General features: G+C 41.9%; 1 protein-coding gene across 2 annotated transcripts in view; it reads left to right on the plus strand.

Moving 5' to 3' along the window:
• The window catches only part of LOC118206160 (acyl-CoA dehydrogenase family member 11-like), an 84,606-nt gene that overhangs the window by 7,238 nt on the left and 53,678 nt on the right, over positions 1 to 23,690 (plus strand). For both annotated transcript variants that reach the window (XM_035378423.1, XM_035378424.1), the window contains 6 exons: positions 6,482 to 6,714; positions 7,315 to 7,414; positions 14,408 to 14,525; positions 20,859 to 21,001; positions 21,639 to 21,788; positions 22,077 to 22,171. In XM_035378423.1, the coding sequence (XP_035234314.1) occupies positions 6,482 to 6,714; positions 7,315 to 7,414; positions 14,408 to 14,525; positions 20,859 to 21,001; positions 21,639 to 21,788; positions 22,077 to 22,171 (839 nt within the window). The remainder of the gene's footprint in view (positions 1 to 6,481; positions 6,715 to 7,314; positions 7,415 to 14,407; positions 14,526 to 20,858; positions 21,002 to 21,638; positions 21,789 to 22,076; positions 22,172 to 23,690) is intronic.

A 23,690-nucleotide genomic window follows, 5' to 3' on the forward strand; every position in this document is an offset into this window, starting at 1 on the left:
GCTCAGGCTGCCATTAGACTGTCCTCTCGCCCGTTTTGTTGGTTGCTGGTAATATATTTTCCTAAAAATGATGTTTTTTTCCTCAAAATTTTACGATTTTATTCTCGTAATATATTTTTTTTCTTGTAAAATTACGACTTTATTCTCATATTATTCCGACTTTTTTCTTGAAATATGACTTTATTCTCATTAAATTTGTTAAACTCATTAAACTCAGAGGACGGAGTGTAGCACAGTGGGTAAGGAACTGGGCTTGTAACCGAAAGGTCGCAGGTTCAATTCCCGGGTAGGACACTGCCGTTGTACCCTTGAGCAAGGTACTTAACCAAAATTGCTTCAGTATATATCTAGCTGTATAAATGGATACAATGTAAAAATGCTATGTAAAAGTTGCGTAAGTTGCTCTGGATAAGAGCGTCTGCTAAATGCCTGTAATGTAATGTAAAAAAAAAAAAGAATGTGGCCCTAATGTGGAGTATTAGGGCCACATTCCCCCTCAATGTGGCCCTAATACTCTGTCGTAGTACAGTGTGTATATATGTGTAGCGTTATTTATTTTTCCCGCCCACATTCTGCAAAGACCCACCCCTACTCAGCCTCTGATTGGCTCTGACCATGATATTCTTCTTCGCTGAATGTGGGTGGGGAAAAAAAATAAGGCATGTATGTGTGAAACCGCACCCTGTACTCCTCCGGGAACAGCGCACACTTTCGTTTGAGTTATTTGACTTTGATTTATTTATTTGAGTTTGTCAAGCACAACAATTTATGGATAACATGGGAGAGATTGTTGTTGATTATTTTTCTTGTATAAGGGAATGGTTAGTGTTATCACTGCATGATAAACAGTTCAGTAGCATGTTGGCTTCCATGGCCGGGGTTGGTGGAGTCTGTAAATGGCTTCAGTATAAATGGTTAAATAATACCTTTGTCTTTCTTTTCTAAGCAGTCCCATGCTTGTTAGCTCTCCTTTGCGCTCTCCATCACCCTATCCCCTATGATTAGTTATTCAGGGATTTCCTCCATGGCAGCCGTGTCCTGCAGGTCTTCCTCTGAAGAGCCCACACGGGCAGGGTGCTGGCCAGAGGACAGGGCACTGGTTCTTGGGCAGCACAACTGCTGTCTGTGTCCCCCCAGCTCCCTTTGTGTCTGCTGCACTAGGCATTGCTCCCAGAAGACATTCCCTTTATTAATTTAAATCAATCAAATTCCCCCATAGTCTCCTTTTACTAAACTTGAAGAGATTAAGCAACCTAAGTCTTTCCTCATAGCTTTTATCTTTCATACCAGGAATCAGTTTGGTTGCCGTTCTTTGTACCTTTTCTAGAGCCTCTATATCTTTCTTGTAGTACAGTCCCCAGAACCACACACAATACTCCAAATGTGGTCTACCAAATGTATTGTATAAGATAAGCATAACTTCCTTGGAATTTTATTCAATACTTTTGGCTGTATATCCCAGCATCCTGTTGACCTTTTTACTGCTCCTGCACAGTGCCTAGAACCTGAACGGCTTTGATCAACTACTACTTACTATTACTTCCAGGTCTTATTCATAGACTTTTTAAAAGACTTTCCAATTTTCCACATTCCAGTTTTGTTTCTCCCATAAAGTAATCCTGCCTAATGATTTTATTTCTCACGTGCAGAACTTTACATTCGACTACATTGAATTTCATTTGCCAGGTTTCCGCACTTCTGGATTTTATCAAAATCTTTTTGGATTACTTTAGTAGATTCCCAACTGTTAACTATTAGCTGGGCCTCCCAGTTTTGTATCGTATGCAAATTGGACAAATTTACTCTCTCTGTCCCTGTCAGGATCATTAATATGAATGAAGAACAGCAGTGGTCCCAGAACCGATCCTTGTGGGGCTCCACTTCCCACAGTTCCCTGCTCAGATAATAGCCTTCCGACTACTCTTTGTGTTCTACCCTGTAGCTGAATCTACTCTGAAATACCTCCTAGTTCCTTCCGTCTTCATTTTTTTAACAAGTCACTCATGTGGTACCTTATCAAATGCCTTTTGGAAACCCAAGTTTATAATATCATAAGCCTTGTTATAATCAAAACACTTGGTAGCTTCTTCAGAAAATACCTAATTTTATAACTTTTTTTTTTTTTTGCGGGGAAAAATTCTGAGGGCCTGGTGGAAAACCACCAGCCACAGTGGCTGATGCACCAAAAAGTTTATGTCAAGCCCTGCTCATCAGGGAAAAATTAAAAAACTTTAATGTTTTTATTATTATTATTATTATTATTATTATTATTACTACTGCTATTATTATTACAATTTATGTTCATAAATTGTTTGAATGAAGTATCATACATTGGATTTATATGAACTCTGTGAAAAGGTACAGTTAACAAAAGTTGTTAACCATATTAGTTTCCTTTATTGTTTTTCAGTATGGAGCTTTGTTTGATGCTAGTGAAATAAAGGCAAAAATTTGCCTATTTTGCCCTTGGTAGGAGTTAATGGAAATTCCTATGACTTAGATGAGTAGATCCTACTCCTTCAGATGAATAACTATGCCTGAAGAACCGGCATTGGCAACCATTTTGTTTTTCCGCCATTTTTTACGAACTTTTGTGAACTAGTCTGTAGCCATTTGGCTTAACGTCACCAAATTAGGCTTGAAAAAACCTCTGGAGTAAAAACCTCAAAAATCTTGACTTTTCAAAACAATATGGCCACCACACATCAATACATTTTTATGGGCATGGCCATTTTTCAGCTGTGAACAGCTGTGAATGCTATGTCCAATCCTCACAAACTTTGGTGTGCAAGTACAGTACATGATTATGAGGAAGTATGCAAGATAGGGCACCTCTCTGCCAATAGGTGGCACTATAGGAACCAAATAAGTTTAAGTGCCTGTAACTTCAAACATTTGACCAATCAGGCTGAAATTTTGAAATCTACATATCTATGAAAGAACACACCAGCAAATATCTTTGCCTCCAGAAACAAAATCAGCAAGCATTTTGTTTTTCTGCCACTTTGAAGTTTTGACACAACCTACTTTTTGCGAACTAGTCCTGGGCTTTAAACCCCTTAGCGCACATGCCAATCCTTGCCCATTTAGGGGGTACCCTATTTATAGCTTTATAACTATATGTGAACACCACAGAGACTTGAAAAATGGCTTAAATGAATCAGAACATTTCTACAATTTACAATACGAACGCAGATTAGTTTATATTCATAATTTTGGAAGAAATAAAGTGCCACAAATGCAATTGTGTAGACAAAAAATCTAAAATGAATTTGCACTTTTTTACTTTGCAATGAAATACTGAGAGATTGCATATATACAGCAGGTTAAACTACACATGTGCTGGATCAAAAACTTATTAACCACAAGTTCATAAAATCTAAGGGTGGATATGTAGAACTACTATAGATGTATGAAGAAAAAACTAAGCAGTGTACCCAACGTCTCCAAATCTATCCAAAATGTCTAAATTATGCATTGCTGTAAATCACAACATATTCACGTATTTACATTACATTACATTACAGGCATTTGGCAGACGCTCTTATCCAGAGCGACGTACAACAAAGTGTATAACCATAACCAGGAACAAGTATGACGAAAACCCTAGAGAGAAGTACCGGTCCAAGTGCAGGGAACAACCGCATAGTTCAACTTGGACCCTGAAGGTTAAACTGTTTAACACTAACACAAACGAGAGCAGCAACAACACAGTCTATGCAAAAATACAAGCAGTAGCTAAGACAGGTGCATTAACTAAGTCACCTACAAAACAGCTACCTAGTTACAACCCTAAGCTTACAGTCATTTACAGGGAGGTAGGGTGGGATGGGGAGAGGTGCAGCCTGAAGAGGTGAGTCTTCAGTCGTCGCTTGAAGTGGGTCAGTGTTTCAGCTGTTCTGACCTCCACGGGGAGGTCATTCCACCATCGTGGGGCCAGAACAGACCGGAGACCTGTTTGGGAAGCGCAGGTGCGAAGAGGGGGAGGTGCCAGGCGTCCTGAGGTAGCAGAACGGAGGGGTCTGGCTGGCATGTAGGGTATGAATATCTTGTGGAGGTATGATGGGGCTGATCCCTTGACTGCCCGGTACCAATGTTTTAAATTTGATGCGAGCTATAACAGGCAGCCAGTGGAGGGTAGTGAGCATGGGAGTGACGTGGGAGTGTCTGGGGAGGCTGAAGACCAGACGAGCTGCAGCATTCTGAATGAGTTGCAGGGGTCTGATGGCAGATGCCGGTAGTCCAGCCAGAAGAGAGTTGCAGTAGTCCAGGCGGGATAGTACCATTGCTTGGACCAGGAGCTGGGTTGAGTAGATGGTGAGAAAGGGGCGGATTCTCCGGATGTTATACAGGAAAAATCTGCACGCCCGGCTTACTGCTGCGATGTTCTTGGAGAGGGACAACCTGTTGTCCATCACCACTCCGAGATTCTTGGCACAGGGTAATGATGTCACTAAGGTGTCCCCTAGGGAAATGGAAAAATCGAGGAGGGGAGAGTTTAGAGCAGGAATAAAGATTAGCTCTGTCTTTCCCAGGTTGAGCTTCAGGTGGTGATTGTCCATCCAGCTCTGGATGTCCCTCAGGCAAGCGGAGATGCGGGCAGGGGCCTGTGTGTCCGATGGGGAGTAGGAGAGAAAGAGTTGTGTGTCGTCGGCATAGCAGTGATAGGACAAGCCATGGGCAGACATTACAGGGCCAAGGGATCTGGTGTACACACTGGTGTCACTACAAATTAACTGTTGTGACTCAAGAAACTCACTGTTGCATCATTTTCAAGTGGGAATTACAAGCTTTCAGTCAGTACAGTGTTCTAAAATATCTAGCGGTCCAGAAACATATCCAAAATCTCTCCAAAAATGAATCAAATGCTTTTTGTCCATTATGAAGCATATAAATGAGCCCCTTATGAAGGTTTAAGATGAAACATTGCTATCAGATTAAAAAATAATTAAAAAACATTGTCACACAATGCGGTACAGTACCTAAATGTATAATAATTAACTCTTGTATGTATTTCTATACTCTGTACTCTCCTATGTTTTCTTGTATGGGGAATGGACGACATGTCCTATCGTTTTATAAAAAAATAACATATATAACCGAAATATTTTGAGCAGTAATACTTACATAGCAAGGATGAAATCTTATCTATGTTCAGCAAATGGAGACAGAGACAGTAAATCAATTATACTGGTCTGTTCGCTTCTGTTTTGCTCCAGAAAACGATGTCAGTTAGGTCTGTCAGCAAACGTATGGCTTAGCTATGCCTAGAAGTCCTCAATAACAATAGTATTTTCCAAGAAATTACGAAAACTCGTTGACCACGTTTCATTAGGTGCAGTGTCTTTTACTGCTACCACAGAGTGAATGCAGTACGCAGTAGCGTCGAAATGTTGGTCGTGTTTGCACATTAAATATTTAAAAGAACATCCGTGTGCTCCAGTGGCTTGCTCCGGTTAAGTCCTTTTAAGTGAAGTTACCCAGAGTGTTTTTGCTGATCTGTATGTCTATTACTGAGGGCACTGGGATTCTGAAGAAGCTGGCTGAAGCGCGAGTGTGTCTGTATAATTGGGCATATGAAAGGTTGACCTCCCAAGAGGAGGGTGGTCCTGCAGTGCTGAAGATTTTACAACAATAAGAGTACTTTTATCCAAAGCATGCGGTTTATCACACTTTGTTTAACTTTCTTTTTCCTTCTCTCCAAATAAAGTCCTTGTGACAAGACGTGCAAAGAAATAAATGAAATATTTTTTTTGGAGGAATAAGTCTCCCAAACTTAAAAAGGATGTCCTTTAAAATAGGAGATCAGACGGATGCTTAGAAGTTCTTGATTTTGTTGGTGTTAATGTTACATTTTAAGTTAATTGTTTAAAAAGGTGCCTGTTAAATGCAGAGCCAATTTGGTATTTCATCCCTAATAACATATTTAACAATGTGGACGGTCTTATTTTTTCGATGACATGTAATTATATGCATTACCAATCAAATTGTCAAAATTACATCAACAAGCTTTATTTTCATGGACAATGTTTTCTACATGATTACTTACCCCACAAATAATAATGGTGACTGTCAAAGGAAAATCTTTATTCCTTAAGAAACGGCATGAGAACTTAATTTTATTTCTGACTTGCTAGATCAAACACGTAATATCCTTTGCTATGATACATTTATATCATATATGGTTTTCAAATTTTTCATTCAAAATAAATGTAAATATATATACTTTCAGGTTCTTCGCAACATATATCTATGTAATTCTATGTTATCCAAATTTTGCGATGTTTCTTCATTCTGTGGGAATTGTAGTGCGGACTTCATTGATTTGTTCTACAGCTGCAGTTGTGTAATAGGTTTCTGGAAAGACCTTGCCACATATTTTTATGAATAATGACTTCATCAAATTTTATTTGAAAGACATTGTCGGCTACTTTTATTATACTAATCAAGCAATTGAAAACATTTTTTGTGTGAATTCCAGATTTTGGGCACCATCAGAGCAGACCTGGCTCAGTTTGGGAAGCGGATTGTGACAGAGTTGGATGTCCTGGGCCAACAGTGTGAGGACAGTCCTCCTCGTCTGCAGCACTATGATGCTTGGGGTTGTCGTATCGACCGTATCCTTACCTGCCCTGCCTGGGCCCGCATGAAAGAGATCTCTGCCCAGGAAGGCTTGGTTGCAGCTGGCTATGAGAGGACATATGGCGAGTGGAGGTAGCTTAAAATGTATCCACTCTGATGGAATGTTTTTCAGGCTGTCTGACCAAAATGCAATGAAAGCTATCTAAGGTGGTTGCCCAGGGTATAATGAAAAATGTCCATCATGTACAGGCATTCCATTTTTTTTTTTTTTTTTTAAATAGAAATCAGAACTGTTAGAAAAATGTAATGTTTAATGAACAACAAAGTAATAAATTGCATTTGATTTCTCCTCACTCACTCACATGCTCTTCAGTGGTGGCATTTTTCCAAGCTCTTTTGCTTCCGGCAACTATTCTAATCACTGAATTTTGTCGAGTGTCAGCATACCTGGCATATAAGCAGTCATCTTACTGATAGCCTGGAGAGCAAGACCAGATAGATAACCCTTATGTTTTTTATTGATATTGCTGAGACCAATGTCAGACCAGAATACAAGCTTAACAAATGGCGGAGTATGACTGCCGACCGCATTGTACAGGTGAAAATGATGCAATGGTAATATATATAGAAAAATGAAAGGGGCTACCAAAAAGTGGCCATTATGGATAGTTGGCTGCCTTGGACTTATCAGTGTAAATATGTATAAAATTTATAACTTGTCTTTTTCCATAGCCGAGTTTTCCAGATGTCGAAAATATATCTCTACTCCCCCTCTGCTGGGCTCTACACATGTCCATTGGCAATGACTGATGGGGCAGCCAAAGTTATTGAGGTTAGCTTATAAGCATCAAGATTGTTGTTGGATCTTAATCTGCATAAAGGGTGTTGTACTGAGATATTTTTGTGGGGACATACAGTGCTTTGCAAAAGTATTCAGACCCTTCATCCATTCTCACATTTTACTGAATTACAAGTGATACATTGAAATTTTGTTCTGCGTGACATTTGATTTAAAAACTGTAAGTATCCACTCAGATACACCAACAGCGGAAGTATCTGCATGGCAGAGAACACGTGTAGTCTTACCCAATGCTACTGCAATGGTATTCATTTCATGTTATCTTGGTTATCTGACTTAAAATAATGTTTTAACCTTTCCATTGTGTTAACAAATATACATAGAAGGAGACTGCAGGTGAGGGCCTAAAGCATATTTCTGCCAGTAGTCTGACTCTGTAATGATAGCTATCTATTTTAGTAGACGCGGACATGCCACTGGCTTGCGTGGCCTACAAGTATACAATTGTGTATCTTGCGATGACACTAGTGTATAGGTGAGTGACGACAGATTGCACATATCCTGAGCTCTATGTGAATATTAGGACCTTAAAACCGCAAAGTGTGTAGTGGTACTGTAAGAGTCAAAGAGTAATGCCTGGTTAAAGTGAATGTAATTTATTATACAGGGTGTTCAATAATAGCAATATACAATGTGCACTGCAGAATTTGTGTGGTCAATTGGCTATACGCAAATGTCTCGCAGGTGGTCGGATTGATGAGTTTTGACGAAGCATTCCACTTTTCCCCTTATATACCCAAGAATCAAAGAAAAACCCCAAGTTATAAAAGAAAGACACAATCACAACAAAATGGGAGTAAAATTTAAGATCCTGCATACGCATACAGCTGGCTGCTGACTCATGGGTACCCTCCATTACCTATTACTTATGAATGGTGTTCCAAGATGCTTATTATGTGCCCACTGTGCCACGCAATCAATGACATTTACAATGACGTTTACACTTGGTTTTAAAATGCGTCTTGGGCGATCGGATCGCAAGTGGAAAGCGCTAAATACAAGCGTAAATGACCACCAAGACGCATTACATTACATTACATTTATTTGGCAGACGCTTTTATCCAAAGCGACGTACAAAAAGTGCATTTCATGGTAATGGACAACTACAAAACACAGGTTCAATAAGACACAATACTTATTTTGTACAGCTATTTCTAGCCAAGAACACCTAACCTCTGCAAAGCCAACTAGGCAGAAGAACAAGCTACAGTATTAGGACAAATACAAATTAACAAAAAGTGCTGGGATGGGAGAACATGTAACGAGTGTCATGAAAGGGGGTGGATTTAGAATGAAATATACAGAGTGCTGGTAGTTAGTCCAGGTATAGTCTGAAGAGATGAGTCTTCACACCACGGCGGAAGATGGGTAGTGAGGGAGAGGTTCGAAGAGGGACAGGGAGTTCGTTCCACCACTGGGGAGCTAGGGTGGAGAAGCTCTGTGATCCTTTTGCTCGGGTGGGAGGAGGTACAAGGTGCCCTGCTGCTGCAGAGCGGAGTGGTCGAGCAGGCGTATAGGATCGAATTATGTCCTGCAAGTAGATAGGGGCTGTCCTGTTGGCTGCAGTGTAGGCAAGGGTCAGGGCTTTGAACCGGATCCTGGCAGCGACCGGTAGCCAGTGGAGTGATCGCAGCAGAGGAGTGACATGGGAGAATTTGGGAAGGCTGTAGATGAGTCGGGCAGCGGCATTTTGAATCATCTGTAGTGGCTGCATGGCACAAGCTGGCAGGCTTGCAAAGGGAGAGTTGCAGTAATCAAGGCGGGAGGTCACTGTAGCCTGGATGAGCAGCTGGGTAGAGTGTGTAGTCAGGTATGGTCGAATCCTTCTGATGTTGTACTGAAGGAATCTGCAGTACCGTGATGTTGCCTTGATGTGCTCCTTGAGGTCCAGTTGGTCATCCAGGACCACCTCCAACCATGATTGAGAGCTCACGTAGTAAGGAGGTCTTGTATGGGAAGAAGAGCAGCTCAGTTTTGTTGAGGTTGAGCTTCAGGTGGTGGCTGGCTATCCAGGTAGAGATGTCAGCCAGGCAGGACGATATCTTATCATCGACCTGTGAGGTCGAGGGGGGGCAAGAAAAGAAAGAGTTGTGTAGCATCTGCATAACAATGATAGGAGAAGCCATGTGAATTAATAACTGAACAGATTCAGTGTATATGGAGAACAGCAGAGGACCCAGTACAGATCCCTGCGGTACTCCCATAACAAGGGGATGAGAAGCAGAGGCAGACCCCATCCAGGTGACCTGGTAGGACCTATCTGCAAGATAGGAAGCGAACCAAGACAGGGCAGTCCCAGCAATGCCTATCTCAGCGGAGTATTGGGCATTGCTGGGTGGAGAGGAGTATTTTGTGGTTGACCGTGTCGAATGCTGTAGACGGGTCATGAAGGATCAGGACAGAGGAGAGTCGTGAGGCTCTTGCACTGGCGAGTGCCTCCGTCACAGCCAGAAGCGCAGTCTCTGTTAAGTGCACGGATCGGAAGCCAGACTGGTGAGGGTCTAGCAGGTTGCTCTGATGGAGAAAAGAAGTTAGTTGTTTAAGCACTGCTCGCTCAAGGGTTTTGGACAGAAAAGGTAGAAGCGATATAGGTCGATAATTCATTACATCAGAGGGGTCTGAGGTGGGTTTCTTCAGGAGTGGGGGGGAACATGAGGGAACATGACCAGAGGCAAGAGAGGAATTAACAATGGAGTACAGATAGGGAAAGATCTCGCTGGAAATGGATTGGAGAACTTTAGATGGGATGGGGTCAAGTGGACAGGTGGTTGCACGATGAGAAGTGATGAGTTGTAGTACATCGGAGTCCTCCAGCATCTCAAAGGAGGTCAGTGTGGCTGTGGGTTTGTCCCGGGGGGTTGGGGGGCTCACTGGATGGGTAAAGGAGTTCCGGATTGTAGCCACCTTTCCTTCAATGGCGGCCAGAAAGTCATCTGTGGAAAGGGAAGAGGGGTGGAGGAGGAATGAGGAGGGAAGAGAATGTGGAGAATAGTTTGTGGGTTAGAGACACATGCACTGGTCTTAGATTGGAAAAATGAGGCTTTAGCTAATGTGAAGGCAGATATGGAAGTCGCCAACAGGGTATGATCTGTGGTTAGGTCATCAGAGGATCGGGATTTCCTCCACTTCCTCTCTGCAGCCCACAGTGATGTTCTGCTGGAGCGTAGTGACTCAGTCAGCCATGGGCAGGGGGGTGAAGAGCTTGCTGGTTTGGAGACAAGAGGACAAAGTGAGTCGAGGGACTAGGAGAGGCAGGAGTTGAAGGTGGAGGTAGCAAGATCAACTGGCAGGTTAGAGAAAGAAGCAGGAGGGGGAAGTGTAGAGAGAGCAGTGGAGATGAGGGAGCATTGTGACAGAGTAGAGAGATTTCTCTTGAAAGTTACTGTGGGTGAGCTGTTGAATGAATTGTGGGGGAGTAAGTAGGAGAAGGAGAAAAAAAGAAAGAAGTGGTCTGAGACATGGAGGGGCGTCACCGTGAGTTGGGGAATGAAGCAGCTTCTGGCGAATACAAGGTCTAGTTGGTTACCTGGGGGTGTGCAAGAAGGAGTATCCCGCAGACGGTTCAGCTGGGGTGGCGGAGTTGTCGGGAGTGATCCATGTTTTTGTGAGAGCCAGGAAGTCAAGAGACTTCGTCTTGGCAAAGGCAGTAATGAAGTCAGCTTTCTGGACAGCTGACTGGCAGTTCCATAGTCCACCTGTGACAGTGAATTCCTGAGGTGTGGACAAGGGTGGGTAGATCAGGTTAGATAAGTTGCGCCTGCGGTGGATGGTCCATCTAGGGCGAAGCAACGTGCACAAGGGAATTGGGGTTATAAACATGACAAACTGATGACGAGGCAGCATCCACTGGAGCTATAAATACGGGGGTGGCAATTACGTAATTGCATTGCTGTCATTAGGGCAGATGAGCAGCAGGTGAAGCTGCTCGAAATTAGCTAAACAATACCGGGCAATTTAACACCAACACCCATAAACAGTTTCACTAATGCGTAATTATGTTCATTAGTTTACCTAACAACAGAGAGTCAATTACGGAGATTCTGAGCTAACGCACAACTATGTTTGCTAACTAGCAACAGCTGAGACAAATTAAAGAGAGATTATCTAAATTAACACACAACTATGTTCTCTAACTAGCAGTAGCAGAAACAAATCAAGTAAAGATACGCTTATCTGAAACGTAGAGTAGAAGCGACGACACAATCAGATGCACACACAGATGCACATGCATCTGTGATCCGATCACTCAAACCACTTGTCGAGGTGGTCTGGGACGCATTTTACCACATATCTTTTGTAGTGTAAATGCGTCCTGATGCGTCCCTGACAAGGATGTAACAGGAAAATACGTCATCAATGCAATTTTTCGTCTTGCCCTGCGCTCTTTTGCAAGTTGCAAATGACTTTGTCCTGCCAATCTCAACAGTAGGAATAGCCCATACGTTTATATTAGTTCTTGAAACATTTTTGTTTTCATAGCTAGCCCGTGCGAAACAAATCTGGCACTTGTCTGGCGACAGACTTTTGACCTAGCGGAAGTGATGTAGGCAGTAACGAAATCTGAACACAAGTGGTCAGCTGGACACCTGGAGACGCATGATAGACACAGGTGTGAACGGCGACGTGTCTCGGCTGTCCGCTTGTGTTCGGATCACCTAAATGCATTTTAAAACCAAGTGTAAACAGGGTCTATGTCAGCACCATTAACAAAGTCTGTTTTCCTTTGGGGCCGTAATAAGGGGCACACTTCTGTAAACCATCATACAAACACTAACTCAAAATGTATTGTTTTAAGGTATCTTTGAAAATATTTTAAAGAAAAAAAAAACGTAAATATGCCTGTTTGCATAAGTATTCAACTGTGAAGTTTACACAGATGAAAAAACTTGACTTGTCCTACCAAGCACACTGTTGCCATACCATTGGCTTCTACATGTGAACCTTAAAGATAACTCAAAACTAGATGAAAATTCCAAGCTATTTAAGGATCATTGGTCAGGCTGTCAATCTGCAGGAGGTGTGAAAATGCAGACTAAAATACTATGATCCACAAGAAGGTTCATGTTTTCAAAGCGAACGCACAAATGTATAGGAAAACACACTCAAAACCAAGAAATTATGTCATGAACACATACAAAAAGCTGAAGCAAACCCAACAGTGGAAACATTCTGGAAGTCAAGTAACAGGCTAAGGCAGCGTTTTAGTGGCTCAAGAACAAAAAGGTGAATATCCTACAGTGGCCCAGCCAAAGTCCTGATCTCAAATCCATTGAGAATCTGTAGCACTATTTCAAAAATTCCATCGCACTGGAGGTTTGTGCTGGTGTAACGAGATAAATACAGCATCCCTAAAATTTATGTGTATGGGTTAATGCATATGTATTTTATGGCGTTCTGATGTTAGACTGCAAAAATATGGGTGGAGAGAAAGGAAGTGTATGTACAGTTGAGGGCAAAAGTTTACATACCCCTAGGCTAAAGATATTCAAACTCAGTTTTTCACAACTCCGCACATTTCCTGTTACCATGCAAGTCAATTCTACTTTGTTTGCATCAGAGGTAATTTTAAAACAATCGATTAGAGACAGATTTATTTCAGCTTCAATTCACTATATCAGAATGCCAGTGGGCCAAAAGTTTACTGTCTCTTTAAACAGTCTGGAAGATTCCAGAAGTTGATGTAATGACTTTTTAGAAGCTTCTGATTTGCCAATTAAGTGGCACCTGTGGCTGTATTTAAGGGCCTACCTTTAGAGCCATGGCCTTTTTGGCCTTAATACCTTGGGAAAATCCAAGCAACTCAGCCAAGACCTCTGAAAAAAAATTGTGGACCTCCACAAGTTCGGTTCCTCCTTAGGAGCAATTTCCAAACAACTGAAGGTACCATGAGCATCTGTAAAAAAATGCAAATATAAAAATTTTGGGACCACACAGTTCGGGAAGGAGGCACAAATTAACTCCCATGGCTGAACGAACTTTGGTCCGAAAGGTTCAACTGAACGCCAAGACAACAACAAAGGAACTGGTGAAGGAGTTGGAGACATTAGGGTCCAAAGTATCTACATCGACCATTAAGAGAATCCTACATCGCCATGGCCTGAAAGTGTCTTGCAAGGAAGAAGCCCCTACTCCAAGATAGGCATAAAAAAGCCAGAATTAAGTTTGCAGGTGATCACCAGGATGAAGACCTAGCCTGTTGGAGTAGTGTTCTCTGGTCAGATGAAACAAAAATTGAACTGTTTAGCCATAATGATCAGCGCAATGTATGGAGGAAGAAAGGTGAGGCTTTTAATCCAAAGAGCACCATCCCAACTGTGAAGCATGGGGGTGGCAGCATCATGTTGTGGGGGTGTTTTGCTCAAAAAGGGACTGGTGCACTTCAGAAAATAGATGGCATCATGAGGAAGGAGGATTATCTAGAAATACTAAAGCAACACCTCAAGACATCAGCTAGAAAGTTAAAACTTGGTCGCAACTGGGTCTTCAAGCAGGACAATGAACCTAAGCATACCTCCAAAGTTGTAACAAAATGACTTAAAGACAACAAAGTGAATGTATTGTAGCAGCCATCACAAAGCCCTGACCTGAATCCAATCGAACATTTATGGACTGAAGTGGAAAAACATGTTTGAGCTAGGAGGCCCACAAACCTGACTGAGTTACACCAGTTCTGTCAGGAGGAATGGGCAAAAATTTAAGTGTTAGAGTTAAAATAAAAATACCTATTAGAAAATTAAGTGTATCATTTGTAATTCAGAAAAATTTAACATTCAATGGATCTGAATACTTGACATTGTATGCTTAATTTCTGACCCAAAGTTAAGTGTTCACACTACACAAGATTTGTGTATAAAAATCAATAACAGTATTTTCCATGGTGACATGAGGTGTTTAGCAATGCCTTTTTCTACTTGATCAATGTATGGAGGATTGCGATCACTATAACGCCAAGTATTTGTGTGGCAGTCCTTGGGGATGACATGGCCTCTGGAGAAGGCATTTCAACGGCTCACATGTCGTGATCCACAGCGATTCTGGACATCAGGACAGTGGATGACTGAGCGGAAAGGGGGCTCGGATGTGGGTATGGTCCTTTCTGTGCTGTCAGTCTTTGAAGTTTTGATTAGGTTCATGGCAGTATTCTGTGGGGCATGTCTGTTGAAATACATTAAACATTTTCTGCTCTGTCTGAATTATATGGCTTGGCTGTTGCTAGAACCAAATAATTTAATGATGAAAAAATAACCTTGATTTTCTTTTTCCATTTTCTGAACCCTTTCACCCTAAGTTGGAGTACTCGCTATACATTGACCCATTATTTGTTGTTTTGCCCTAAAATTGGGAAGTCGTTGAGGACCTTTTTTGGTTTACATCGAATCAGTCCCTGCACTTTCGTTATGTCATCCCATTTCATGCAACCAAGTAGTGCTAATATTTTTCTTTTTTTGGCACATCAAGGCAATCTCGGCAGGACCTCATGATAATATGATGGTGGGTGCTGTGCATCTGTGCCTCCATCTCGCACCCATGCTTACTTTTCTTAGTTCTGTCAGAAAGTGTATGTGACAATTTTCTGTGCTTTGTTTTATAATACAGTACTGTATCACTTTCAGTAACATTGCTGAATGAGTGACAAATGCAGATAAATTGTTAAGAATGCACCAATACCCAAGAGAAAGTGATCCAGTGTAAGCATAATGTTGTTTACTGTGCCAGAACCTAGAATAGGCTGCAGAAACATAATAAAAATATGTGTTTGTGATGAAGAATGCAGTACAAAAAAAAATGCAGTAAAACAGCTGGACGTATGGGCTTGTGTGTGCATGCATGGTCCAAAATTGACATGCCATGTGCCAAATGCTGGTAAATATTCTCTCTGGCGGGTGAATCATGGAGGCCCAACCTCTGGCATGTAAAAAAAAAAAAATGAAACATACATTCTAATTTTTAGGTAAAATTGCCATGCTTTGGTTTGAGGAAAAGAAACAGAGACGCGCAATCGCTTAGTCCTCTTGAGACACTGTAGCTTGTAATTTTGTGTGCATGAACAGCTGGTGTAAGTACTCCTGCTGCTGCACCCAATTTACAGTTCCGGTGTCATTGTGTTGTATTTATCCTTTATTGGATACAACACTATCACCTGTGACACATACACATTGAATGACCACATTCTCTTCAGATGGTAAGATGAAAAAACACTGGGCCAAGTTACTTGAAATAATTTAGGAAACATTGGGTAGCAGCATTGCTTTGGGATATGGCATGTAACTTGTAATTTTTACATCAGTACTTTTAGTGGCAGGCCTAGATTTGGTAAATCTTAATGAGTTGTAGTTAATGATTTGTATGTGTGAGTAACGCATTTTTGTGTGTTGAAGACATGTTTTTCTTCAGATGTGCTAATTCACGTAGGACTAGCCTGCTGGCTAAAGAAGCACTGCAAGCTGGGTATGTAGCTATCGCTAGCTAAGTGGTCACCTAGACCGCTTCTAGCAATAACCGAAGCGTAGAAGAATCTCCTCTGTGTATTAAAAGCAATAGGTTAGCATCAGGATTAACTGATGCTATGTTAACTATGTAGTGTAATTCATAACCGCTAGCTAGCTAGCTAGTTAGGTAGCCTTCTTAGCTACTATTTATTAGCTACATTTAGAGTTCAAAGGCTAGCGAGGCTACTAAGTAAACTAATCTACCGGTAACTATACATATGCAAGCGCAAAATAAACTTTCACCGTACATAGTCATGTGATAACATTGTATCCAGTGCAGGTGAAGTTTGGGGGTGTGATGACTTGGGGGTAGGGAGGCCAGAGTATGAGATTTTGGGGCTCCAGTGGTGCTCTGTTTGTCAGGGAGTGAGGATGACAGGGATTATAAACAGCCAGGGGTTGTTTTTTTGTTCCACCTCACACAGGACTTCCTAGCACTTCTGAGAGGATGGTGTGATTTCCTGACGAGCCATTTTCCTATCAGTTCCCTGCTTGGCGGATTCCCTGACACAGTTTGAGGACCAGTGTTGTTGGGGGTAGTGTCCTGGACAATATCCCAGCCCATCAACTCCTCCTCTCTCCACTCCAATGGTCACTGCACATATTGGTTTTAATGGCAATAAATCCCTCTCTTCCTTTGCATTTGGAGCCATGGGGGGATTTGCTATGCTGTCTGTATGGGACTTTGTAACCAAGCCCACAGAGCTGTCCCATTCTCCCTGCACAGCAATCAGAGATTCCCTGGGTTTTGCCAGGAAAGCCGCAGAGTCCCCAGGGGGTTGGGCAGTGTTCTTGTTCTGGGTTAGGTTGCCAAAATCCGGAGAGCCAGTGATGTGATGTGATGTCTTTCGCAGAGGTGAAGCTGCAAATCTCTCTCTTGGCCAGGTATTGGTCCTAAGTGGTTCTTGAAGCTCACTTCCTTGTCTCATTGAGAGACGTTGCCCACTAGCGCCAGTGTGATTGGCTCCAGTATAGGTGTTTCTGCCACCCATGTTAATGTAAGACAATGGTAACAATACAGTCAAAATACAGTCAGTCATTTTTTTCCACAAGAAAAAGTAGTCACAATAGGTGTTTTTTCTTCGTCTAATGTCTCTCAATATGCAGATTTGTAAATGGTAAATGGACTGCATTTATATAGCGCTTTTATCCAAAGCGCTTTACAATTGATGCCTCTCATTCGCCAGAGCAGTTAGGGGTTAGGTGTCTTGCTCAAAGACACTTCGACACGCCCAGGGTGGGGTTTGAACCGGCAACCCTCCGACTGCCCTCCGACTGCCAGACAATCGCTCTTACCTCCTGAGCTATGTCGCCCCCGATTTGTCAAGTTATTGTGCTATTTGGACAAGCCAGCAATAATTTGTGGATGAATGTGGGACAGTTTGCATCACTCCCGAGTCACTGTATCTCACGCGCTTAGTGGATGACAGAACTTCATGTCCCTACTGCGCAGTCTCTGGCTCCAGTTAGTACAACATGGTGGCGCCCAAGAACTGCACTTCCCGGACTTCAAAATGCTTTTGACCAAGCCCATGGAGGGTCAATGGGTGACATCACAGCAACTTTGTCCATATTTTTCTACTGTTTATGGTTGTTCCCCATGTTGTGCAACCAGAAACGGACCTTTGCTGGATCACTGGCCTCCATCTCTATAGGTGTCTATGATGTTCTGGAAAAACTGCTGCGCTAGCATTTCCATAGCAGGAGCCCATGTGAGGAAAGGGGGCTGTCCCAGTCTCTCCACTTTTGTGCCTGCATGCATTGGGGTCCATTTTTAATGCTAAAGGGGGTGTTTGTGGAGGTATTTCCTCAGTATGTTGGCTACAGAAAAACTCAAACATTTGGTTATTGTAGCCACTATACCCATGGGCAAGGGAACACAGTATTATATACTGTTCTTTATTGAGGCCATTTGAGGACTCCAGTAGTTCCTCGAGGCTTGGGTAGCTCTGAAGAAAGGACTCCTTCAAAGTAAAACACTCCATGCAAACCTCCCCTGTCAGTTTTGGATTAGCAGCTAAGGATAGCACCTCCCTCATTTCTCTCCTCTGTGACTGCTCAATGCTAATTTGTAACTTAATTTTTAAAAATTATTATGAACAAATTGTACAACAGATATAGTTTACCACAGTTTGCTCAAAATCCTCTTTCAGTGGGAACCTCCAATATGTTGGTGAAGTGAGGATCAAGTGTAATGTTACATTTTCTGAATCCAGAAGTTTTAACTGCTAACACCATTGCTTGATGTCCGGTACTCTGAATATCGAATACAAGTGCATCAACAGTTAAAACCCCTCACTTATCCAACATGCAAAATAAATTTTGTCAATTTGATTTAAGTTGTCATTTGATCAAAATCTTTCAGGTTCTAAAAACTGCTGTAGCAGTAAAAATGGTTGACAGGATGTTTGGATATGTAGCCAAAAAAATAAATGCAAGGAAGTTATACTTATCCAATACATTCGTTAGACCACACTTGGAGTATTGTGTGTAGTTCTGGGGGCTGGACTACAAGAAAGATGTAGTGGCTCTGGAAAAGGTTCAAATAAGAGCAACCAAATTAATTCCTGATATAAAAGATTAAAGCTATGAGGAAAGACTTAAGATGCTTAATCTCTTCAAGTTTAGTAAAAGGAGACTTAGGGATGATTTGATTGAGGCTTTTAAATTTATAAAGGGGATCAACAAAGTGAACTACAAGAGATTCTTCAGGTTGATTTCTGTTGGTAGAACAAAGGGACATACAGTAAATGGAAATTAGCAAAAGGTAAATTCCATACAGACATTAGGAAGAATGTTTTCACACAGAGAGCTGTCAATGTGTGGAATAGCCTGCTAGTAGAGGCACAAACTCTGGGGATTTTCAAGACTAGGCTTGATACGGTGTTAGATACTGCCTAGTCTGTCATCAGGACACTAGGTACAGATTAGTCAGGAAAATGGTGAACAATGTTGGGCAGATTGGCCTGTGGTCATCATTATATAATGTAATGTTAAAACAATCTGAAACGTTAGTCCTAGCTAGCCATATCAAAGCAGTTGGACAGTTAGCTAGCTAGTTAGTCTAGTTAGTTTGACATGTGTCGTCATGAAGATCCTAGCTACTGAAAACATAACATTAGGCACCCCAGCTGTAATTAGCTGTCTAGCTAACAAATAGCAAAGACTATACGATACATAACATTAATAGAACAGGCTAGGGAACTAGGGCTGTCTGGGTAGTGTAGAGGTAAAGTGTAAAAGCACTCGCCTACCACCGCAGAGACCTGGGTTCAATCCCCGGCAGCGGTACTTCCGGCTTGGTCAGACACTCCTACGAACATGCTTGGCTGTGTTCGCGGGTGGGAATTTGGCGAATCCTACTGGTTGGTCGGGGCGCCTGTTCAGCAGGGACGGGATCTGGTGTGAACCTCCGCACGCGTTACGCTCTCCCAGTGAAACTCCTCGCTGTCAGGTGAAAAGAAGCCCCCTTAGTTTGGGGCTTTATTGTGTGGAGATGTGAAGTTGTTAATGAATTCTGTCTGTTGAAATGGGGTCAGAATGTACCGACATTAATGTTTTTAAGGGCTGAGAGTCTGTGGCTGTTGCGGTTATTTCTGTGGGGAACCCTGAAAAGTGCCAAACTCTCGGTGCTGTATAGGTATGGGGCATGCCGCCCCGCAAAGGTGTAACTTGGCGGGATGACTTACCTGCCGTACCAATCAGACACAAATTGCCTGCTTGCCACTTCAGTGTGTGACAAGGGAAGGGAATGCGTTTGTTCGTTTTCTCCGCAATCACGTCATTTTGTTCTTAGGACTTCGCCGAACTTCGTTTCTGCAAGAAGTATGCTGCCCGCTTAAGTTTTCCGTGATTTACACCGACCTAGCTGCTCTCTCTTGGGCGCTTTACTGGATTTGACACATTATCACAAACTGAGTGCTGATCACTTTGTACAATCAGTAACTGGCTGTTCCTACTGTCAGCATGCCTATCTGCAGCTGCTGCCTGCCTTTGACACCGTCACTGGACATAAATGTCTCCCATTGTCCTCATCTAATGTTCGTTTTGAATTTTAGAACGATGGAATTATTAAAAATTGGAGAAGCTAGCCTGATTTTGTAAGTTAGAATTGTGTCTTCCCATGTTGAGTCTATGGACATTTTGGCATCCAAACAAGTTTTAAGGTCTCATTCAAATTTAATGTAAATATAAAAAGCATGCATGTCTCAATGGTGAGTCCATGGCGATTGTAGTCCACCCAAATTAAATGGCACTGAGATTTGTTTTGAAACAGCAGAGGTACTGAATTTCAAAAATTGGGTGTTTTTTACAATATATTTGTACCTTGCTCAGTGTATTTAGCTATGGGAAACTAGGATACTTCATCTAACCATTCTTCTAAAGGGAATGTGGAGAACATCCTGAATGGCCAGTGTATGCTCATACCATTGCTGTTCATTCAGGTCATTGCAAACTGCCTTGATACACCATGTGCTGACTTGCACCACTTGCATTAGTGTCTTTGAAATGCCAAAATTAAGTTTCCACTAGCGCCTGCCAACTGCCTTTAAGAAAAAGTCAGTTTTATGGTGATCATCAAAAGCCAGCTATCAAAATTTCAATTTTAAATAAACTTTGAACTTCTAAATAAATGTAAATAAACATTGCAATTGTGTCAGTGTTTAAAAAAAAAATTGAATTGTCATGTTTTAGACCTATACTCATGTTTCCAGTGTGTTTTAATACTGTACGGTTTAGGCATGCATGGACAGGGCGCTTATCCTGTTCATGGTGGTATACAGCCATGCAGCCAAATTTCCAGACAAAGAAGAAAATGTATAATTTCCTGCCTTCAGGTGATTTACTCCTCATCCCACAGAACTGCCACATCCCACAGCCAGGGCCCTTTTTCAAATGACTGCCGTAATTACTTTTGCCCTCTTCAGCTAACGGGACGGAGACAGTTGCCTTACCCCAGGCTGACGGGACCTACAAATTGTATGGCTTCAAGTGGTTCACTTCTGCCACAGATGCAGACATGACCCTCACACTGGGGCGGGAGCTAGATGAAGAAGGATTCCCCAAGCAGGTTGTGTCCGTAGTCTGACCACTTGAGGCCTCATTCATAAAATTTTTATACACATTGGTTTGATTGTAAATCATAACTTCACCAAAATCAGATCCTAAAAAACCTTGAACTTGATGTGTAATTGTGTGCACCTCTAAGAAAGATCTAGACCATGCATACAAATTGTACTTTGTGGCGGGCAGTTGTACCGGTCCAGAGGTACAGTAATAAAAAAGCCAGCAATACTCCTAATATAGGCTTATCCTGATGTATTATAATGTAAGTGACCAACACAAGAGAAGGACAATGTAGGCACTGAGCTGAAAAGTAAGAAAAGTGTTTGAAATGTGTAGCATGCGACAGCAAAATCAACTTTATAGGCCTGAAATACAAAAGATGGAGAATGTAGTATCACAATACGAGTGTGTTTTTGAGAACCACGACAACTGAGCATGGCCATTAAGTCAGTTGAGTAGCAATTTAAGTTATTCAGTCAAGATATTAGAGTGTTCATGGGGTGGCATCTTAAACTTGTGCAGGTTTCATTTTGTGAATATTTGATTTATAAATGAAACAAGTATGTGTGATTTTCTATTCTTTTGAAAACATCATGAGAACGCACATAGAACCGCATTTTGTTATGTGTGGTTTTCCTTAGGGGAGCAAAGGTCTATCTCTGTTCTATGCAGAGGTGCGGGATGAGCAGGGGAATCTGAATGGCATTGAGGTCCAGCGGCTGAAGGACAAACTGGGGACGAGGCAGGTGCCCACAGCAGAGCTGCTGTTGGACGGCCTCCCTGCGCATAGGGTGAGCTTTACAATTTTGTTAACTATCATGCAAAACCTGAGTGAAATTTTAGAACCTGTAGGCTGAATACAAGCTTGGTGCTGATGCGCAGTGCCAAATGTAGTTTTTAAACCAGCACTACTGAGTGTTTTTCTTTCTTTTTTAAAACAAGCATTTAACAAAAGTGATTCACTGTGTATTCAAAGCCAGTGTACTGTCTTGTACATTTACTCTTATTGTACATAACAGCCTTCGTAGTCTGGAATGTCAGAAAAACTTAATTTCATGCTGGTTCTTTTTTTTCCCTAGATCTCAAGTGAAGGGAGGGGTGTGGCCTCAATCTCCAGCATGCTGACGATCACCCGCATCCACAACACAGTCTCTGCAGTGGCTGCTATGAGGAGGTACTGTATGACTAACAACCAACATTTCATGAATATTTTGAATACCTGAAATATAGTCAGGGCCATAAATATTTGGACATTGACAGAACTATTGTTATTTTAGCTGTCTACCATAGCATATTGGAGTTGAATTTAAATAATGAATATGGACTAAGTCTAAGTGCAGACCTTCAGCTTTAATTTGAAGGTATTTACATCCAAATTGTGTGAACGGTGTAGGAATTACAGCACTTTTTATATGTGGTCCCCCCCTTTTTAAGGGACCAAAGGTAATTGGACAATTGGCTGCTCAGCTGTTCCATGGCCAGGTGTGTGTTATTCCCTCATTATTTCATTTAAAAGTAAGCAGATAAAAGGTCGAGAATTGATTTCAAGTGTGGCATTTGCATTTGAAATCTGTTGCTGTTAACTCTCAATATGAAGTCCAAAGATCTGTCACTGTCGATGAAGCAAGCCATCATTAGGCTGGAAAAAAAACAAAAAACCCATCAGAGAGATAGCAAAAACATTAGGTATGGCCAAATCAACTATTTGGTTCTTAAAAAGTAAGAATGCACTGGTGAGCTCGGGTACACCAGAAGGCCCGAAGACCACAGAAAACAACTGTGGTGGATGACAGAAGAATACTTTCCCTGGTGAAGAAAAACCCCTTCACAACAGTTGGCCAGACCAAGAACACCCTCCCGGAGGTAGGCGTATCTGTGTCAAAGTCAACAATCAAGAGAAGACTTCACCAGAGTAAATACAGAGGGTTTACCACAAGTTTACCACAAGTAAACCATTGGTAAGCCTCAAAACAGAAAGACCAGATAGAGTATGACAAAAAACATCTAAAAAAGCCTGTACAGTTCTGGAACAACATCCTATGGACAGATGAGACAAAGGTCAACTTGTACCAGAATGATGGGAAGAGAAGAGTATGGAGAAGGGAAGGAACTGCTCATTATCCAAAGCATACCACCTCATCTGTGAAGCATGGTGGAGGTAGTGTTATGGCGTGGGCATGTATGGCTGCCACTGGAACTGGTTACCTTGTATTTATTGATGATGTGAATGCTGACAAAAACCAGCAGGATGAATTCTGAAGTGTATAGAGCTATATTATCTGCTCATATTCAGCCAAATGCTTCAAAACTCATTGGACGGCGCTTCACAGTGCAGATGGTCAATGACCGAAGCATACTGCGAAAGCAACCCAAGACTTTTTTAAGGCAAGGAAGTGGAATGTTCTGCAATGGCCAAGTCAATCACCTGAACTGAATCCGATTGAGCATGCATTTCACTTGCTGAAGGCAAAACGCCCCAAGAACAAGCAGGAACTGAAGACAGCTGCAGTAGAGGCCTGGCAGAGCATCACCAGGGAAGAAACCCAGTGTCTGGTGATGTCTATGGGTTCAAGACTTCAGGCAGTCATTGACTGCAAAGGATTTGCAAACAAGTATTAAAAATCACAATTCAATTTATGATTATGTTAGTTTGTCCAATTACTTTTGAGCCCCTAAAATTGGGGGGGGGGGGG

The sequence above is a fragment of the Anguilla anguilla genome, chromosome 10 (genome assembly GCF_013347855.1).
Source record: "Anguilla anguilla isolate fAngAng1 chromosome 10, fAngAng1.pri, whole genome shotgun sequence".
In the NCBI taxonomy this organism is placed as follows: domain Eukaryota; kingdom Metazoa; phylum Chordata; class Actinopteri; order Anguilliformes; family Anguillidae; genus Anguilla; species Anguilla anguilla.